The 20,457-nt window shown below is 50.2% G+C and overlaps 1 protein-coding gene across 1 annotated transcript in view; it reads left to right on the top strand.

The window, feature by feature from the left end:
* Nucleotides 1–19,773, top strand: part of LOC142906794 (non-selective voltage-gated ion channel VDAC1-like) — a 29,051-nt gene extending 9,278 nt beyond the window's left edge. Inside the window, exons 4-7 of the mRNA XM_076055340.1 lie at nucleotides 3,306–3,432; nucleotides 9,929–10,187; nucleotides 18,237–18,295; nucleotides 18,683–19,773. Coding sequence (XP_075911455.1) covers nucleotides 3,306–3,432; nucleotides 9,929–10,187; nucleotides 18,237–18,295; nucleotides 18,683–18,767 — 530 coding nt within the window. The 3' untranslated portion in view covers nucleotides 18,768–19,773. The remainder of the gene's footprint in view (nucleotides 1–3,305; nucleotides 3,433–9,928; nucleotides 10,188–18,236; nucleotides 18,296–18,682) is intronic.
* The last annotated feature ends 684 nt before the right edge of the window (nucleotides 19,774–20,457 follow it).

Below are 20,457 nucleotides of genomic sequence, written 5' to 3'. Positions count from 1 at the left end.
GACTAAGTGACTGACTAAGTGACTGACTAAGTGACTAAGTGACTGACTAAGTGCCTAAGTGACTGACTAACAAAGTGACTAATGACTGACTAAGTGACTAATGACTGACTAAGTGACTAAGTGACTGCCTAAGTGACTGCCTAAGTGACTGACTAAGTGACTGACTAAGTGACTAAGTGACTAAGTGACTGACTAACAAAATGACTAATGACTGACTAAGTGACTAAGTGACTGTCTAAGTGACTGACTAAGTGACTGACTAAGTGATTGACTAAGTGACTGACTAAGTGACTAAGTGACTGACTAACAAAGTGACTAATGACTGACTAAGTGACTGCCTAAGTGACTGACTAAGTGACTAAGTGACTGACTAAGTGACTAAGTGACTGACTAAGTGACTGACTAAGTGACTGACTAAGTGACTAAGTGACTAAGTTACTGACTAAGTGACTAAGTGACTGACTAAGTGACTGACTAAGTGACCAAGTGACTAAGTGACTGACTAGTGACTGACTAAGTGACTGACTAAGTGACTAAGTGACTGACTAAGTGACTGACTAAGTGACTGACTAAGTGACTAACTAAGTGACTGACTAAGTGACTGACTAAGTGACTAAGTGACTGACTAAGTGACTAAGTGACTGACTATGTGACTGACTAAGTGACTAAGTGAGTGACTGAGTGACTGAGTGACTGACTAAGTGACTAAGTGATTAAGTGACTGACTAAGTGACTGACTAAGTGACTAAGTGACTGACTAAGTGACTAAGTGAGTGACTGACTGAGTGACTGACTAAGTGACTAAGTGAGTGACTGACTGAGTGACTGACTAAATGACTAAGTGACTAAGTGAGTGACTGACTAAGTGACTAAGTGACTGACTAAGTGACTAAGTGACTGACTAAGTGACTAAGTTACTGACTAAGTGACTGACTAAGTGACTAAGTGACTGACTAAGTGACTGAGTGACTGACTAAGTGACTGACTAAGTGACTAAGTGAAGGACTAAGTGACTGACTAAGTGACTGACTAAGTGACTGAGTGACTGACTAAGTGACTGACTAAGTGACTAAGTGACTGACTAAGTGACTAAGTGACTAAGTGACTGACTAAGTGACTAAGTGACTGACTAAGTGACTGACTAAGTGACTAAGTGACTAAGTGAGTGACTGAATGAGTGACAGTGAGTGAATGACTAAGTGACTGACTAAGTGACTAAGTGACTGACTAAGTGACTGACTAAGTGACTGACTAAGTGACTGACTAAGTGACTAAGTGACTGACTAAGTGACTGACTAAGTGACTGACTAAGTGACTGACTAAGTGACTGACTAAGTGACTAAGTGACTGACTAACTGAGTGACTGACTAAGTGACTGAGTGAGTGAGTGACTGACAGAGTGAGTGATTGAGTGAGTGAGTGACTAAGTGACTGACTAAGTGACTGACTAAGTGACTAAGTGACTGACTAATTGATTAAGTGACTAATTGAGTGAGTGAGTGACTGACTAAGTGACTGAGTGAGTGAATGACTGACTGAGTGACTGACTGAGTGACTGAGTGAGTGACTAAGTGACTAAGTTACTGACTAAGTGACTGATTGTGTGAGTGACTGTCTAAGTGACTAAGTGACTAAGTGACTGACTAAGTGACTGACTAACTGAGTGACTGACTAAGTGACTGAGTGAGTGAGTGACTAAGTGACTAAGTGACTTACTAGGTGACTAAGTGACTGGCTAAGTGACTGACTAAGTGACTAAGTGACTGACTAAGTGACTAAGTGACTAATTGAGTGAGTGACTGACTAAGTGACTGACTAACTTAGTGACTGACTAAGTGACTGACTGAGTGAGTGACTGACTGAGTGATTAAGTGACTAAGTGACTAATTGAGTGAGTGAGTAACTGTCTAAGTGACTAAGTGACTGACTAAGTGACTGACTAACTGAGTGACTGACTAAGTGACTGAGTGAGTGAGTGACTAAGTGACTGAGTGAGTGACTGACTGAGTGACTGACTAAGTGACTGGCTAAGTGACTGAGTGACTAAGTGACTGAGTGAGTGACTGACTGAGTGACTGATTAAGTGACTGACTGAGTGACTGAGTGAGTGAGTGACTGACTGAGTGACTGACTGACTGAGTGACTGACTGACTGAGTGACTAAGTGACTCAGTGACTGACTAAGTGACTAAGTGACTGACTAAGTGACTGACTAAGTGACTGAGTGACTTTGTGACTGACTGAGTGACTGAGTAACTAAGTGACTGACTGACTAAGTGACTGACTGAGTAACTGAGTGACTGACTGAGTGACTGACTGAGTTAGTGAAGGACTAATTGAGTGATTGAGTGACTGACTAAGTGACTGACTGAGTAACTGAGTGACTGACTGAGTGACTGAGTGACTGACTGAGTGACTGACTAAGTGACTGACTAAGTGACTGACTAAGTGGCTGAGTGAGTGACTGACTGAGTGACTGACTAAGTGACTGATTAAGGGACTGAGTGAGTGACTGAGTGACTGACTGAGTGACTGAGTGACTGACTGACTGAGTGACTGACTGACTGACTGAGTGAGTGAGTGACTGAGTGAGTGACTGACTGAGGGACTGAGTGAATGACTGAGTGAATGACTGAGTGACTAAGTGACTGACTGAGTAACTGAGTGACTGAGTGAGTGACTGACTGAGTTAGTGAAGGACTAATTGAGTGATTGACTGACTGAATGAGTGAGCGAGTGACTGAGTGACTGACTGACTGAGTGACTGAGTGAGTGACTGACTGAGTGACTGACTAAGTGACTGACTAAGGGACTGAGTGAGTGACTGAGTGACTGAGTGCATGACTGTAAGAGTGAGTAACTAACTAACTGACTGAGTGACTGACTGACTGAGTGACTGAGTGAATGACTGACTGAGTGATTGACTGACTAACTAACTGACTAACTGAGTGATTGACTGAGTGACTGACTGAGTGACTGACTGAGTAACTGACTGAGTTATTGAGGGACTAACTGAGTGACTATCTGAGTGATTGACTGACTGACTGAGTCATTGACTGAGTGACTGAGTACCTGACTGAGTGACTGAGTGACTGACTGAGTGACTGACTGACTGAGTGACTGAGTGACTGACTGACTGACTGAGTGACTGAGTAACTGACTGACTGAGTGAGTGAATGTCTGAGTGACTGAGTGACTGACTGAGTGACTGAGTGACTGACTGAGTGACTGACTGAGTGACTGAGTGACTGACTGACTGACTGAGTGACTGCCTGAGTGACTAACTGACTGCCTGACTGTCTACAGGTGTCCAAGTCAACCTGGATCCTTCACGGATTTCCCACCAAGGGATGTCAGTCCCTTCCCAGATTCTCAGCAATGCCTCCTTCACCGCCGGTTACAGAGAGATGGAATCCCAGACGCTGCTGACACTGTGAGTCACTCAGTCAGTCACTCAGTCAGTCAGTCAGTTAGTCAGTCAGTCACTCAGTCAATCACTCAGTCACTCAGTCAGTCAGTTAGCCAGTCAGTCACTCAGTCACTCAGTCAGTCACTCAGTCAGTCAGTCAGTCAGTTAGTCAGTCAGTCAGTCACTCAGTCAGTCACTCAGTCACTCAGTCAGTCAGTTAGCCAGTCAGTCACTCAGTCAGTTAGTCGGTCAGTCAGTCACTCAGTCAGTCAGTTAGTCTGTTAGTCATTCAGTCAGTCACTCAGTCAGTCACTCAGTCACTCACTCAGTCAGTCACTCAGTCACTCAGTCAGTCAGTCACTCAGTCACTCAGTCAGTCACTCAGTCAATCAGTCAGTCACTCAGTCAGTCACTCAGTCAGTCACTCAGTTAGTCACTCAGTCACTCAGTCAGTCACTCAGTCAGTCACTCAGTCACTCAGTTAGTCAGTCAGTCACTCAGTCAGTCACTCAGTCAATCACTCAGTCACTCAGTCAGTCAGTTAGCCAGTCAGTCACTCAGTCACTCAGTCAGTCAGTCAGTTAGTCACTCAGTCAGTCACTCAGTCACTCAGTCACTCAGTCAGTCACTCAGTCAGTCACTCAGTCACTCAGTCACTCAGTTAGTCAGTCAGTCACTCAGTCAGTCACTCAGTCAATCACTCAGTCACTCAGTCAGTCAGTTAGCCAGTCAGTCACTCAGTCACTCAGTCAGTCAGTCAGTCAGTCACTCAGTCAGTCACTCAGTCACTCAGTTAGTCAGTCAGTCACTCAGTCAGTCACTCAGTCAATCACTCAGTCACTCAGTCAGTCAGTTAGCCAGTCAGTCACTCAGTCACTCAGTCAGTCAGTCAGTCAGTCACTCAGTCAGTCACTCAGTCACTCAGTCACTCAGTCCGTTAGTCAGTCAGTCACTCAGTCAGTTAGTCGGTCAGTCAGTCACTCAGTCACTCACTCAGTCAGTCACTCAGTCACTCAGTCAGTCACTCAGTCACTCAGTCAGTCACTCAGTCAATCAGTCAGTCACTCAGTCAGTCACTCAGTCAGTCACTCAGTCAGTCAGTCAGTCACTCAGTCAGTCACTCAGTCACTCAGTTAGTCAGTCAGTCACTCAGTCACTCAGTCAGTCACTCAGTCAGTTAGTCAGTCAGTCACTCAGTCACTCAGTCAGTCAGTCAGTCAGTTCGTCGGTCAGTCAGTCACTCAGTCAGTAAGTTAGTCACTCACTCAGTCAGTTAGTTAGCCATTCACTCAGTCAATCAATCGGTCAGTCACTCATTCAGTCAATCACTCAGTCAGTCACTCAGTCAGTCACTCAGTCAGTCACTCAGTCAGTCAGTCACTCAGTCACTCAGTCAGTCAGTCACTCAATCACTCACTCAGTCAGTCAGTTAGTCAGTCACTCAGTCAGTTAGTCAGTCAGTCACTCAGTCAGTCACTCAGTCAGTCACTCAGTCAGTTAGTCAGTCAGTCATTCACTCAGTCAGTCACTCAGTCACTCAGTCATTTACTCAGTCAGTCACTCAGTCACTCAGTCAGTCACTCAGTCACTCAGTCAGTCAGTCACTCAGTCACTCAGTCAGTCACTCAGTCAGTCAGTCACTCACTCAGTCAGTCAGTCACTCAGTCAGTCACTCAGTCAGTCAGTTAGTCACTCAGTCACTCAGTCATTCACTCAGTCAGTCATTCACTCAGTCAGTCACTCAGTCAGTCACTCACTGTCAGTCAGTCAGTTATTCACTCAGTCACTCAGTCAGTCACTCACTCAGTCACTCCCTCAGTCACTCAGTCACTCACACACTCACTCACCCACTCAGTCACTCAGTCACTCAGTCAGTCACTCAGTCACTCACACACTCAGTCACTCAATCAGTCACTCACTCAGTCACTCACCCACTCACTCACCCACCCACTCAGTCACTCACTCAGTCACTCACTCATTTACTCACCCACTCAGTCACTCACTCAGTCAGTCAGTGACTGACTGAGTGAGTGAGTGTCTGAGTGAGTGAGTTTCTGAGTGAGTGAGTGTCTGAGTGAGTGTCTGAGTGAGTGTCTGACTGACTGAGTGTCTGAGTGAGTGTCTGACTGACTGAGTGTCTGAGTGAGTGTCTGAGTGAGTGACTGAGTGAGTGTCTGAGTGAGTGACTGAGTGTCTGAGTGAGTGTCTGAGTGAGTGAGTGTCTGAGTGAGTGAGTGTCTGAGTGTCTGACTGAGTTTCTGACTGAGTGTCTGAGTGAGTGTCTGAGTGAGTGAGTGTCTGAGCGTCTGAGTGAGTGTCTGAATGAGTGTGTGTCTGAGTGAGTGTATGAGTGAGTGTCTGAGTGAGTGACTGAGTGAGTGTCTGAGTGACTGAATGACTGAGTGAGTGACTGAGTGAGTGAGTTCCTGAGTGAGTGTCTGAGTGAGTGTCTGACTGACAGTGTCTGAGTGAGTGTCTGAGTGAGTGACTGAGTGAGTGTCTGACTGACTGAGTGTCTGAGTGAGTGTCTGAGTGAGTGTCTGAGTGAGTGTCTGACTGACTGAGTGTCTGAGTGAGTGTCTGAGTGAGTGACTGAGTGAGTGTCTGACTGACTGAGTGAGTGAGTGAGTGTCTGACTTAGTGAGTGAGTGAGTGATTGAGTGTCTAACTGAGCGTCTGAGTGAGTGACTGACCGACTGACTGACTGACTGGCCCCACCCCCTACCAGACAGGGCCACTGCCTCACCGCGTCTCTCTCACTGCGAGTCACTGAGTGACTGACTGACTGACTGACTTTGTGACTGACTGAGTGACTGAGTGACTGAGTGTCTGAGTGTCTGAGTGAGTGAGTGACTGAGTGAGTGTCTGAGTGACTCAGTGAGTCAGTGAGTGTCTGAGTGTCTGACTGAATGGCTGATTCAGTGAGTGAGTGTCTGAGTGAGTGACTGAGTGAGTGAGTGTCTGATTGAGTGACTGAGTGAGTGACTGAGTGAGTGAGTGATTGTCTGAGTGACTGATTGACTGACTGTGTGAGTGTCTGAGTGAGTGAGTGACTGAGTGAGTGACTGAGTGAGTGACTGAGTGAGTGACTGAGTAAGTGAGTGTCTGAGTGAGTGAGTGACTGAGTGACTGTCTGAGTGAGTGACTGAGTGAGTGTCTGAGTGACTGAGTGAGTGACTGAGTGAGTGTCTGAGTGAGTGAGTGTCTGAGTGAGTGTCTGACTGACTGACTGAGTGACTGAGTGAGTGACTGAGTGAGTGTCTGAGTGACTGATTGACTGAGTGAGTGACTGAGTGAGTGAGTGTCTGAGTGAGTGACTGAGTGAGTGTCTGAGTGAGTGTCTGAGTGACTGAGTGAGTGACTGACTGACTGACTGACTAACTGAGTGCCTGAATGAGTGTCTGACTGAGTGACTGACTGAGTGACTGACTGGCTGACTAACTGACTGACTGCCTGCCCCCACCCCCCTACCAGACAGGGCCACTGCCTCACCGCGTCTCTCTCCCGGCGAGTCACTCAGTGACTGACTGAGTGAGTGTCTGAGTGACTGACTGAGTGAGTGTCTGAGTGACTGACTGAGTGAGTGACTGAGTGTCTGAGTGTCTGAGTGACTGAGTGAGTGTCTGAGTGAGTGAGTGACTGAGTGAGTGTCTGAGTGTCTGAGTGAGTGTCTGACTGACTGACTGAGTGACTGAGTGAGTGACTGAGTGACTGAGTGAGTGTCTGACTGAGTGACTGATTGATTGAGTGAGTGTCTGAGTGACTGACTGAGTGACTGACTGACTGACTGCCCCCACCCCCCTACCAGACAGGGCCACTGCCTCACCGCGTCTCTCTCACTGCGAGTCACTGAGTGACTGACTGAGTGACTGAGTGAGTGACTGACTGACTGACTAACTGAGTGCCTGAGTGAGTGAGTGTCTGAGTGAGTGACTGAGTGACTGACTGAGTGCTGAGTGTCTGAGTGTCTGAGTGAGTGAGTGTCTGAGTGATTGAGTGTCTGAGTGAGTGAGTATCTGACTGAGTGACTGAGTGAGTGACTGACTGAGTGACTGACTGAGTGTCTGAGTGACTGAGTGACTGACTGACTGATTGACTGACTGACTGACTGACTGACTGCCTGCCCCCACCCCCCTACCAGACAGGGCCACTGCCTCACCGCGTCTCTCTCCCGGCGAGTCACTCAGTGACTGACTGACTGAGTGAGTGACTGAGTGAGTGTCTGAGTGAGTGACTGAGTGTCTGAGTGTCTGAGTGAGTGAGTGACTGAGTGAGTGTCTGAGTGACTGATTGACTGAGTGAGTGACTGAGTGAGTGAGTGTCTGAGTGAGTGAGTATCTGACTGAGTGAGTGACTGAGTGATTGAGTGTCTGAGTGAGTGACTGAGTGTCTGAGTGTCTGAGTGAGTGAGTGACTGAGTGAGTGTCTGAGTGACTGAGTGAGTGACTGAGTGAGTGAGTGTCTGAGTGAGTGACTGAGTGTCTGAGTGTCTGAGTGAGTGAGTGACTGAGTGAGTGTCTGAGTGACTGATTGACTGAGTGAGTGACTGAGTGAGTGAGTGTCTGAGTGAGTGAGTATCTGACTGAGTGAGTGACTGAGTGATTGAGTGTCTGAGTGACTGACTGAGTGAGTGACTGAGTGATTGAGTGTCTGAGTGACTGACTGAGTGTCTGAGTGAGTGAGTGACTGAGTGAGTGTCTGAGTGACTGATTGACTGAGTGAGTGACTGAGTGAGTGAGTGTCTGAGTGAGTGACTGAGTGAGTGTCTGAGTGACTGATTGACTGAGTGAGTGACTGAGTGGTTGAGTGTCTGAGTGTCTGAGTGAGTGTCTGACTGACTGACTGAGTGACTGAGTGAGTGACTGAGTGACTGAGTGAGTGTCTGACTGAGTGACTGACTGACTGAGTAAGTGTCTGAGTGACTGACTGACTGAGTGACTGACTAACTGACTGACTGACTGAGTGTCTGACTGACTGACTGATTGACTGACTGACTGACTAACTGACTGACTGACTGCCTGCCCCCACCCCCCTACCAGACAGGGCCACTGCCTCACCGCGTCTCTCTCACTGCGAGTCACTGAGTGAGTGACTGAGTGAGTGACTGAGTGACTGACTGAGTGCTGAGTGTCTGAGTGTCTGAGTGAGTGAGTGTCTGAGTGAGTGAGTGACTGAGTGAGTGTCTGAGTGTCTGAGTGCGTGTCTGAGTGAGTGAGTGTCTGAGTGTCTGAGTGAGTGAGTGACTGAGTGACTGTCTGAGTGAGTGACTGAGTGAGTGTCTGAGTGACTGAGTGAGTGACTGATTGACTGAGTGAGTGACTGAGTGAGTGAGTGACTGAGTGAGTGTCTGACTGACTGAGTGTCTGACTGACTGACTGATTGACTGACTGACTGACTAACTGAGTGCCTGAATGAGTGTCTGACTGAGTGAGTGACTGAGTGACTGACTGAGTGTCTGAGTGACTGAGTGAGTGACTGAGTGAGTGTCTGAGTGTCTGAGTGCGTGTCTGAGTGAGTGACTGACTGACTGACTGACTAACTGAGTGACTGACTGATTGACTGACTGACTGACTAACTAACCGAGTGACTGACTGACTGCCTGCCCCCACCCCCCTACCAGACAGGGCCACTGCCTCACCGCGTCTCTCTCACTGCGAGTCACTCAGTGAGTGACTGACTGAGTGAGTGTCTGAGTGTCTGAGTGTCTGAGTGACTGAGTGAGTGTCTGAGTGTCTGACTGATTGACTGACTGTCTGAGTGAGTGACTGAGTGAGTGACTGAGTGAGTGAGTGTCTGAGTGACTGACTGAGTGAGTGACTGAGTGATTGAGTGTCTGAGTGACTGACTGAGTGTCTGAGTGTCTGAGTGAGTGAGTGACTGAGTGAGTGTCTGAGTGACTGATTGACTGAGTGAGTGTCTGAGTGAGTGATCGAGTGAGTGTCTGAGTGACTGATTGACTGAGTGAGTGACTGAGTGAGTGAGTGACTGAGTGTCTGACTGACTGACTGACTAACTGACTGACTGACTGAGTGACTAACTGACTGACTGCCTGCCCCCACCCCCCTACCAGACAGGGCCACTGCCTCACCGCGTCTCTCTCACTGCGAGTCACTCAGTGAGTGACTGACTGAGTGAGTGTCTGAGTGTCTGAGTGTCTGAGTGACTGAGTGAGTGTCTGAGTGTCTGACTGATTGACTGACTGTCTGAGTGAGTGACTGAGTGAGTGACTGAGTGAGTGAGTGTCTGAGTGACTGACTGAGTGAGTGACTGAGTGATTGAGTGTCTGAGTGACTGACTGAGTGTCTGAGTGTCTGAGTGAGTGAGTGACTGAGTGAGTGTCTGAGTGACTGATTGACTGAGTGAGTGTCTGAGTGAGTGATCGAGTGAGTGTCTGAGTGACTGATTGACTGAGTGAGTGACTGAGTGAGTGAGTGACTGAGTGTCTGACTGACTGACTGACTAACTGACTGACTGACTGAGTGACTAACTGACTGACTGCCTGCCCCCACCCCCCTACCAGACAGGGCCACTGCCTCACCGCATCTCTCTCCCGGCGAATCGGTGAACACTTGCTCCTAGCGGCCATCTTCGGCTGGCGACGTGGTGGTGGTGGTGGTGGTGAGCGTGGTGGTGAGCGTGGTGGTGAGCGTGGTGGTGAGCGTGGTGGTGGTGAGCGTGGTGGTGAGGGAGGGCTCACCGCTGGACACGGACACTACGGGAGCAATCCTACGGTGTCCATCGCGGGGAAAGTGACACTCCATCCTTCAGCAAGTGTGTCGGTGAGTTTGGTGAGCGTGGTGGTGAGTGTGGTGGTGAGTGTGGTGGTGAGTGTGGTGGTGAGTGTGGTGGTGAGGGTGGTGGTGAGTGTGGTGGTGAGTGGTGAGTGTGGTGGTGAGTGGTGAGTGTAGTGTCCATCGTGGGGAAAGTGACACTCCATCCTTCAGCAAGTGTGTCGGTGAGTTTGGTGAGCGTGGTGGTGAGCGTGGTGGTGAGTGTGGTGGTGAGTGTAGTGGTGGTGAGGGTGGTGGTGGTGAGGGTGGTGGTGAGCGTGGTGGTGAGTGTGGTGGTGAGTGTGGTGAGTGTAGTGTCCATCGTGGGGAAAGTGACACTCCATCCTTTAGCCAGTGTGTCGGTGAGTTTGGTGAGCGTGGTGGTGAGTGTGGTGGTGGTGAGGGTGGTGATGAGTGTGGTGGTGAGTGTGGTGGTGAGGGTGGTGGTGAGTGTGGTGGTGAGTGGTGAGTGTGGTGGTGAGTGGTGAGTGTAGTGTCCATCGTGGGGAAAGTGACACTCCATCCTTCAGCAAGTGTGTCGGTGAGTTTGGTGAGCGTGGTGGTGAGCGTGGTGGTGGTGAGTGTGGTGGTGAGTGTGGTGAGTGTGGTGGTGAGTGTGGTGGTGAGTGTGGTGGTGAGTGTGGTGGTGAGTGTGGTGGTGAGTGTGGTGGTGAGTGTGGTGGTGAGTGTGGTGGTGAGTGTGGTGGTGAGTGTGGTGAGTGTAGTGTCCATCGCGGGGAAAGTGACACTCCATCCTTCAGCAAGTGTGTCGGTGAGTTTGGTGAGCGTGGTGGTGAGCGTGGTGGTGAGTGTGGTGGTGAGTGTGGTGGTGGTGAGGGTGGTGGTGAGGGTGGTGGTGAGTGTGGTGGTGAGTGTGGTGGTGAGTGTGGTGAGTGTAGTGTCCATCGTGGGGAAAGTGACACTCCATCCTTCAGCAAGTGTGTCGGTGAGTTTGGTGAGCGTGGTGGTGAGCGTGGTGGTGAGTGTGGTGGTGAGTGTGGTGGTGAGTGTGGTGGTGAGTGTGGTGGTGAGTGTGGTGGTGAGTGTGGTGGTGAGTGTGGTGGTGGTGAGCGTGGTGGTGAGTGTGGTGGTGAGTGTGGTGAGTGTGGTGGTGAGTGTAGTGGTGAGTAGTGGTGAGTGTGGTGGTGAGTGTGGTGGTGAGTAGTGGTGAGTAGTGGTGAGTGTAGTGGTGAGTGTAGTGGTGAGTGTGGTGGTGAGTGTGGTGGTGAGTGTGGTGGTGAGTGTGGTGGTGAGTGTGGTGGTGAGTGTGGTGAGTGTGGTGGTGAGTGTGGTGGTGAGTGTGGTGGTGAGGGTGGTGGTGAGTGTGGTGGTGAGTGTGGTGGTGAGTGTGGTGGTGAGTGTGGTGGTGAGCGTGGTGGTGAGTGTGGTGGTGAGGGTGGTGGTGAGTGTAGTGGTGAGTGTAGTGGTGAGTGTGGTGAGTGTGGTGGTGAGTGTGGTGGTGAGTGTATTGGTGAGTGTGGTGGTGAGTGTATTGGTGAGTGTGGTGGTGAGTGTAGTGGTGAGTGTGGTGGTGAGTGTAGTGGTGAGTGTGGTGGTGAGTGTATTGGTGAGTGTGGTGGTGAGTGTGGTGGTGAGTGTGGTGGTGGTGAGGGTGGTGGTGAGCGTGGTGGTGAGTGTGGTGGTGAGTGTAGTGGTGAGTGTGGTGGTGAGGGTGGTGGTGAGTGTGGTGGTGAGCGTGGTGGTGAGTGTGGTGGTGAGCGTGGTGGTGAGCGTGGTGGTGAGTGTGGTGGTGAGTGTGGTGGTGAGTGTAGTGGTGAGTGTGGTGGTGAGGGTGGTGGTGAGTGTGGTGGTGAGCGTGGTGGTGAGCGTGGTGGTGAGTGTGGTGGTGAGTGTGGTGGTGAGTGTGGTGGTGAGCGTGGTGGTGAGTGTGGTGGTGAGTGTAGTGGTGAGTGTGGTGGTGAGTGTGGTGGTGAGTGTAGTGGTGAGTGTAGTGGTGAGTGTAGTGGTGAGTAGTGGTGAGTAGTGGTGAGTGTAGTGGTGAGTGTAGTGGTGAGTGTAGTGGTGAGCGTGGTGGTGAGCGTGGTGGTGAGTGTGGTGGTGAGTGTGGTGGTGAGAGTGGTGGTGAGTGTAGTGGTGAGGGTGGTGGTGAGTGTGGTGGTGAGTGTGGTGAGTGTGGTGGTGAGTGTAGTGGTGAGTGTGGTGAGTGTAGTGGTGAGGGTGGTGGTGAGTGTGGTGGTGAGTGTGGTGGTGAGTGTGGTGGTGAGTGTGGTGGTGGTGAGTGTGGTGGTGAGTGTGGTGGTGAGTGTGGTGGTGAGTGTGGTGGTGAGTGTGGTGGTGAGTGTGGTGGTGAGTGTGGTGAGTGTAGTGGTGAGTGTGGTGGTGAGTGTGGTGGTGAGTGTGGTGGTGAGCGTGGTGGTGAGTGTGGTGGTGAGTGTGGTGAGTGTGGTGGTGAGTGTAGTGGTGAGTGTGGTGGTGAGTGTAGTGGTGAGTGTAGTGGTGAGTGTAGTGGTGAGTAGTGGTGAGTGTAGTGGTGAGTGTAGTGGTGAGTGTAGTGGTGAGTGTAGTGGTGAGTAGTGGTGAGTGTAGTGGTGAGTGTAGTGGTGAGTGTAGTGGTGAGTAGTGGTGAGTGTAGTGGTGGTGAGTGTAGTGGTGAGTGTGGTGAGTGTGGTGGTGAGTGTGGTGGTGAGTGTGGTGGTGAGTGTGGTGGTGAGTGTGGTGGTGAGTGTGGTGGTGAGTGTGGTGGTGGTGAGCGTGGTGGTGAGTGTGGTGGTGAGTGTGGTGGTGAGTGTGGTGAGTGTAGTGGTGAGTGTGGTGGTGAGTGTGGTGGTGAGTGTAGTGGTGAGTGTAGTGGTGAGTGTGGTGGTGAGTGTGGTGGTGAGTGTGGTGGTGAGTGTGGTGGTGAGTGTGGTGGTGAGTGTGGTGGTGAGTGTGGTGGTGAGTGTGGTGGTGAGTGTAGTGGTGAGTGTAGTGGTGAGTGTGGTGGTGAGTGTGGTGGTGAGTGTGGTGGTGAGCGTGGTGGTGAGGGTGGTGGTGAGTGTGGGTGTGGTGGTGAGTGTGGTGGTGAGTGTGGTGGTGAGTGTGGTGTGAGTGTGGTGGTGAGGGTGGTGGTGAGGGTGGTGGTGAGGGTGGTGGTGAGGGTGGTGGTGAGGGTGTGGTGAGCGTGGTGGTGAGCGTGGTGGTGAGTGTGGTGGTGAGTGTGGTGGTGAGTGTGTGGTGAGTGTGGTGGTGAGTGTGGTGGTGAGGTGGTGGTGAGCGTGGTGGTGAGTGGTGATGGTGGTGGTGAGTGTGGTGGTGAGTGTAGTGGTGAGTGTGGTGGTGAGTGTGGTGGTGAGTGTGGTGGTGAGTTTGGTGAGTGTGGTGGTGAGTGTGGTGGTGAGTGTGGTGGTGAGTGTGGTGGTGAGTTTGGTGAGTGTAGTGGTGAGTGTGGTGGTGAGTGTGGTGGTGAGTGTGGTGGTGAGTGTAGTGGTGAGTGTGGTGGTGAGTGTGGTGGTGAGTGTGGTGGTGAGTGTAGTGGTGAGTGTAGTGGTGAGTGTAGTGGTGAGTGTAGTGGTGAGTGTGGTGGTGAGTGTGGTGGTGAGTGTGGTGGTGAGTTTGGTGAGTGTGGTGGTGAGTGTGGTGGTGAGTTGGTGGTGAGTGTGGTGGTGAGCGTGGTGGTGAGTGTGGTGGTGAGTGTTGGTGGTGAGTGTGGTGGTGAGTGTGGTGGTGAGTGTGGTGGTGAGCGTGGTGGTGAGTGTGGTGAGTGTGGTGGTGAGTGTGGTGGTGAGTGTGGTGGTAAGTGTGATGGTGAGTGTGGTGGTGAGTGTGGTGGTGAGTGTGGTGGTGAGTGTGGTGGTGAGTGTGGTGGTGAGTGTGGTGGTGAGTGTAGTGGTGAGGGTGGTGGTGAGTGTGGTGAGTGTGGTGGTGAGTGTAGTGGTGAGTGTGGTGGTGAGTGTAGTGGTGAGTGTGGTGGTGAGTGTAGTGGTGAGTGTGGTGAGGGTGGTGGTGAGTGGTGGTGAGCGTGGTGGTGAGTGTTGTGGTGAGTGTAGTGGTGAGTGTGGTGAGGGTGGTGGTGAGTGTGGTGGTGAGTGTGGTGGTGAGTGTGGTGGTGAGTGTGGTGGTGAGTGTGGTGGTGAGCGTGGTGGTGAGTGGGGTGAGGGTGGTGGTGAGTGTGGTGGTGAGTGTGGTGGTGAGTAGGGTGGTTGAGTGTGGTGGTGAGTGTGGTGGTGAGTGTGGTGGTGAGTGTGGTGAGTGTGGTGGTGAGTGTGGTGGTGAGTGTGGTGGTGAGTGTGGTGGTGAGTGTGGTGGTGAGTGTGGTGGTGAGCGTGGTGGTGAGTGTGGTGGTGAGCGTGGTGGTGAGCGTGGTGGTGAGCGTGGTGGTGAGTGTGGTGGTGAGCGTGGTGGTGAGTGTGGTGGTGAGTGTGGTGAGTGTGGTGGTGAGTGTGGTGGTGAGTGTGGTGGTGGTGAGTGTGGTGGTGAGTGTGGTGGTGAGTGTGGTGAGTAGTGGTGAGTGTAGTGGTGAGTGTGGTGGTGAGTGTAGTGGTGAGTGTGGTGGTGAGTGTGGTGGTGAGTGTGGTGGTGAGTGTGGTGGTGAGCGGGTGGTGGTGAGTGTGGTGGTGAGTGTGGTGGTGAGTGTGGTGGTGAGCGTGGTGGTGAGTGTGGTGGTGAGTGTGGTGGTGAGTGTGGTGGTGAGTGTAGTGGTGAGTGTGGTGGTGAGTGTGGTGGTGAGTGTGGTGGTGAGTGTGGTGGTGAGTGTAGTGGTGAGTGTGGTGAGTGTGGTGGTGAGGGTGGTGGTGAGTGTGGTGGTGAGGGTGGTGGTGAGCGGGGTGGTGAGTGTGGTGGTGAGCGTGGTGGTGAGTGTGGTGGTGAGTGTGGTGGTGAGTGTGGTGGTGAGGAGTGGTGAGTGTGGTGGTGAGTGTAGTGATGAGGAGTGGTGAGCGTGGTGGTGAGTGTGGTGGTGAGCGTGGTGGTGAGTGTGGTGGTGAGTGTGGTGGTGAGTGTGGTGGTGAGTGTAGTGGTGAGTGTGGTGGTGAGTGTGGTGGTGAGTGTGGTGGTGAGCGTGGTGGTGAGTGTAGTGGTGAGTGTGGTGGTGAGTGTGGTGGTGAGTGTAGTGGTGAGTGAGGTGGTGAGGTGGTGGTGAGTGTGGTGGTGAGTGTGGTGGTGAGTTTGGTGAGTGTGGTGGTGAGTGTGGTGGTGAGTGTAGTGGTGAGTGTGGTGAGTGTGGTGGTGAGTGTGGTGGTGAGCGTGGTGGTGAGTGTAGTGGTGAGTGTGGTGGTGAGTGTGGTGGTGAGTGTGGTGGTGAGTGTGGTGGTGAGTGTGGTGGTGAGCGTGGTGGTGAGTGTGGTGGTGAGCGTGGTGGTGAGTGTGGTGAGTGTGGTGGTGAGTGTGGTGGTGAGTGTGGTGGTGAGTGTGGTGGTGAGTGCGGTGGTGAGTGTGGTGGTGAGGGTGGTGGTGAGTGTGGTGGTGAGTGTGGTGGTGAGTGTGGTGGTGAGTGTGGTGGTGAGTGTGGTGAGTGTGGTGGTGAGTGTGGTGGTGAGTGTGTTGGTGAGTGTGGTGAGTGTGGTGGTGAGTGTGGTGGTGAGTGTGGTGGTGAGTGTGGTGGTGAGGGTGGTGGTGAGTGTGGTGGTGAGTGTGGTGGTGAGTGTGGTGGTGAGTGTGGTGGTGAGCGTGGTGGTGAGTGTGGTGAGTGTGGTGGTGAGTGTAGTGGTGAGTGTGGTGGTGAGTGTGGTGGTGAGTGTGGTGAGCGTGGTGGTGAGTGTGGTGGTGAGTGTGGTGGTGAGTGTGGTGGTGAGTGTGGTGGTGAGTGTGGTGGTGAGTGTGGTGGTGAGTGTGGTGGTGAGTGTGGTGGTGAGTGTGGTGGTGAGTGTGGTGGTGAGTGTGGTGGTGAGTGTGGTGGTGAGTGTGGTGGTGAGTTTGGTGAGTGTGGTGGTGAGTGTGGTGGTGAGTGTGGTGGTGAGTGTAGTGGTAACTACGGTAACTATGGTAACTATGGTAATGATGGTAACCATGGTAACTATGGTAACTATGTTAACTATGTTAACTACTGTAACTATGGTAACTATGTTAACTAAGGTAACTATGTTAACTAAGGTAACTATGTTAGCTATGGTAACTATGTTAACTAAGGTAACTATGTTAGCTACAGTAACTACGGTAACTAAGGTATCTATGTTAACTACGGTAACTATGTTAACTAAGGTAGCTATGTTAACTATGTTAACTATGGTAACTAAGGTAGCTATATTCTTAGTTTTTTCGGTAAAGTCACGTTGAAGAGAAACAACAAAATATATATAAAACAATATATATATTTTGTGTTTCTCTTCAACGTGACTTTACCGAAAAACTAAGAATATGAATTACTGCAGTCACGAAAGCTTTAAATCAAAATTTAAGGTAGCTATGTTAACTATGGTAACTATGGTAGCTATGTTAACTAAGGTAGCTATGTTAACTACGGTAACTATGTTAACTAAGGTAGCTATGTTAACTATGGTAACTACGGTAACTAAGGTAACTACTGTAACTATGTTAACTATGGTAACTACGGTAACTATGTTAACTAAGGTAACTAAGGTAACTATGTTAACTAAGGTAACTATGTTAACTGTGCTAACTAAGGTAGCTATGTTAACTACGGTAACTATGTTAACTATGGTAGCTATCTTAACTATGGTAACTATGTTAACTACGGTAACTACGTTAACTACGGTAACTATGTTAACTATGGTAACTATGTTAACTAAGGTAACTATGTTAACTAAGGTAGCTAATTTAACTAAGGTAACTATGTTAACTATGGTAGCTATGTTAACTATGTTAACTAAGGTAACTATGTTAACTAAGGTAACTATGGTAACTACTGTAACTATGGTAACTACGGTAACTAAGGTAACTACTGTAACTATGTTAACTATAGTAACTACGGTAACTATGTTAACTAAGGTAACTATGTTAACTGTGTTAACTATGGTAACTATGTTAACTACTGTAACTATGGTAACTACAGTAACTAAGGTAACTACTGTAACTATGTTAACTATAGTAACTACGGTAACTAAGTTAACTAAGGTAACTATGTTAACTGTGTTAACTATGGTAACTATGTTAACTACTGTAACTATGGTAACTACAGTATCTAAGGTAACTACTGTAACTATGTTAACTATAGTAACTACGGTAACTAAGTTAACTAAGGTAACTATGTTAACTGTGTTAACTATGGTAACTATGTTAACTACTGTAACTATGGTAACTACAGTAACTAAGGTAACTACTGTAACTATGTTAACTATAGTAACTACGGTAACTAAGTTAACTAAGGTAACTATGTTAACTGTGTTAACTATGGTAACTATGTTAACTGTGGTAACTAAGGTAACTATGTTAACTAAGGTAACTATGGTAACTACGGTAACTATGTTAACTACTTTAATTACTGTAACTAAGGTAACTACTGTAACTATAGTAACTATGGTAACTATGTTAACTAAGGTAACTATGGTAACTACTGTAACTACGGTAACTACGGTAACTATGGTAACTACGGTAACTAAGGTAACCACGGTAACTATGGTAACTATGGTAATTATGGTAACTATGGTAACTATGGTAACTACGGTAACTATGGTAACTACGGTAACTATGTTAACTAAGGTTACTATGGTAACTGCTGTTACTATGGTAACTATGGTAACTACGGTAACTATGGTAACTACGGTAACTATGTTAACTAAGGTTACTATGGTAACTGCTGTTACTATGGTAACTATGGTAACGACGGTAACTATGGTAACGACGGTAACTATGGCAACTATGATAGCTATGTTAACTGTGTTAACTAAGGTAACTATGTTAACTACTGTAACTACGGTAACTACGGTAACTATGGTAACGACGGTAACTATGTTAACTAAGGTTACTATGGTAATTGCTGTTACTATGGTAACTATGGTAACGACGGTAACTATGGTAACTAAGGTAACTACTGTTACTATGGTAACTACGGTAACTATGGTAACGACGGTAACTATGTTAACTAAGGTTACTATGGTAACTACGGTAACTATGGTAACGACGGTAACTATGGCAACTAACGACGCTGTTGTCACGATCTCCCAGGTGAGGTTCAGCTCCCTGGGTCTCCTTGCCCTCAGCTACTGCCAGGATCTGTGCCCAGGTGACTCTCTCCACCAATCACAGCGCAGCTGCACTCTCATTGGCTGTCTCACTCTCTCTGTCTCGCTCGCTCCACCAATCACAGCGCAGCTGCACTCTCCTTGGCTGTCTCGCTCGCTTCTCTCTCTCGCTCGCTACACCAATCACAGAGCAGCTGCACTCTCATTGGCTGTCTCTGTCTCACTCTCTCACTCGCTCCACCAATCACAAAGCAGCTACACTCTGATTGGCTGTCTCTCTGTCTGTCTGTCTCTCTCATTGGCTGTCTCTGTCTCACCCTCTCACTCGCTCCACCAATCACAAAGCAGCTACACTCTGATTGGCTGTCTCTCTGTCTGTCTCTCTCTCTCATTGGCTGTCTCTGTCTCTCTCTGATTGGCCGACTGCAGGGTGGGCGTCACCCTCAGCGTCCAATTGGACGCCTCCTCTGGAGCCAAGCACGGTGTGGGAATTGGCCTGGAGATGGAGCCCTGATATCTGGAAATCACCCATCCCTGATATCCGGAATCATCCTTCCCCGATATCCGGAATCATCCTTCCCCGATATCCAGAATCCCCCCCGTCCCAGATATCTGGAATCATCTCCCCAGTATCCGGAAGTGTCCGTCCCTGATATCCGGAATCACCCCTCCCTGACATCCAGAATCTTCTCCCCAATATCCGGAATTATCCATCCCTGTTATCCAGAATAACCCCCCCCCCCTCCCCGATATCCGGAATCATCTCCCCCATATCCGGAATCATCTCCCTGATATCCGGAATGACCCCTCCCCCGATATCCAGAACCCCCCCCCCCCCGTCCTTGATATCCGGAATCATCGCCATAATATCCGGAATTATCCGTCCCTGATATCCGTAATCACCCCCCCCCTTCCCGATATCCGGAATCAACCATCCCTGATATCCGTAATCACCCCCCCCCCTTCCCCCCCCGACACCCAATATCCGGAATCATCAACTCCTCCGATATCCAGAAAATCCCATATCAACCTCGATCCCATATCAACCGCGATCCCATATCAACCGCGATCCCATATCAACCGCGATCCCATTATCCGCACGTGTTGCTGCTGCACCTATAGCGGCATGAAGCGTCACGAGGTTTGGTGGTGAGTGTTACAAAGGTAAAGGCAAAGCTAACCCAGGTAGCCTCCGGTTGTGTCTTCAAGGTGCTTGTGAGCGAGTAAGAAAGAGAGTCACTCAGTCATCAAGTTGGTCATCATGTCAGTCACTCAGTCAGTCAATCAGTCAGTCACTCAGTCATCAAGTCAGTCACTCAGTCAGTCAGTCACTCAGTCATCATGTCAGTCACTCAGTCACTCAGTCAGTCACTCAGTCAGTCAGTCACTCAGTCATCAAGTCAGTCAGTCAGTCATATCAGTCAGTCACTCAGTCATCATGTCAGTCACTCAGTCAGTCACTCAGTCAGTCAGTCAGTCATCTTAGTCAGCCACTCAGTCAAACCACTCACCCACTCACTCACCCCCACCCACTCACTCACCCACCCACCCTCTCACCCACCCACCCACTCACCCACTCACCCACCCACTCACCCACTCACTCACCCACTCCCCACCCACCCACCCCACTCACTCACCCACTCACTCACCCACTCACCCACCCACCCACTCACTCACCCACCCACTCACCCACTCACCCACCCACTCACCCACTCATTTACCCACCCAACCCCCCCCCCCACCACTCACCCACTCACCCACTCACTCGCCAACCCACCCCACTCACCCACCCACTCACCCACCTCACTCACCCACTCACTCACCCACTCACTCACTCACCCACACACTCATCCACTCACTCATTCACCCACCCAATCACCCACTCACTCACTCACTCACCCACTCACCCACCCATCCACTCACTCACTCACCCACCCACCCACCCACTCACTCACTCAATCACCCACTCACCCACTCACCCATCCACTCACCCACTCAGCCACCCACTCACCCACCCACTCACTCACTCACCCACTCACCCACCCACCCACACACTCACTCACCCGCCCACCCACCCACTCACCCACTCACTCACCCACTCACCCACCCACTCACCCACTCACCCACCCACTCAGTCACTCACTCACCCACTCACCCACCCACTCACCCACCCACCCACTCACTCACCCACCCACCCACTCACT

The sequence above is a fragment of the Petromyzon marinus genome, chromosome 71 (assembly GCF_048934315.1).
Source record: "Petromyzon marinus isolate PM22_M1 ecotype Great Lakes invasive population chromosome 71, UKy_Petmar_22M1.pri1.0, whole genome shotgun sequence".
In the NCBI taxonomy this organism is placed as follows: domain Eukaryota; kingdom Metazoa; phylum Chordata; class Hyperoartia; order Petromyzontiformes; family Petromyzontidae; genus Petromyzon; species Petromyzon marinus.
The sequence above is the reverse complement of the archived record's forward strand: the minus strand, read 5'-3'. Positions and strand labels throughout refer to the sequence as shown.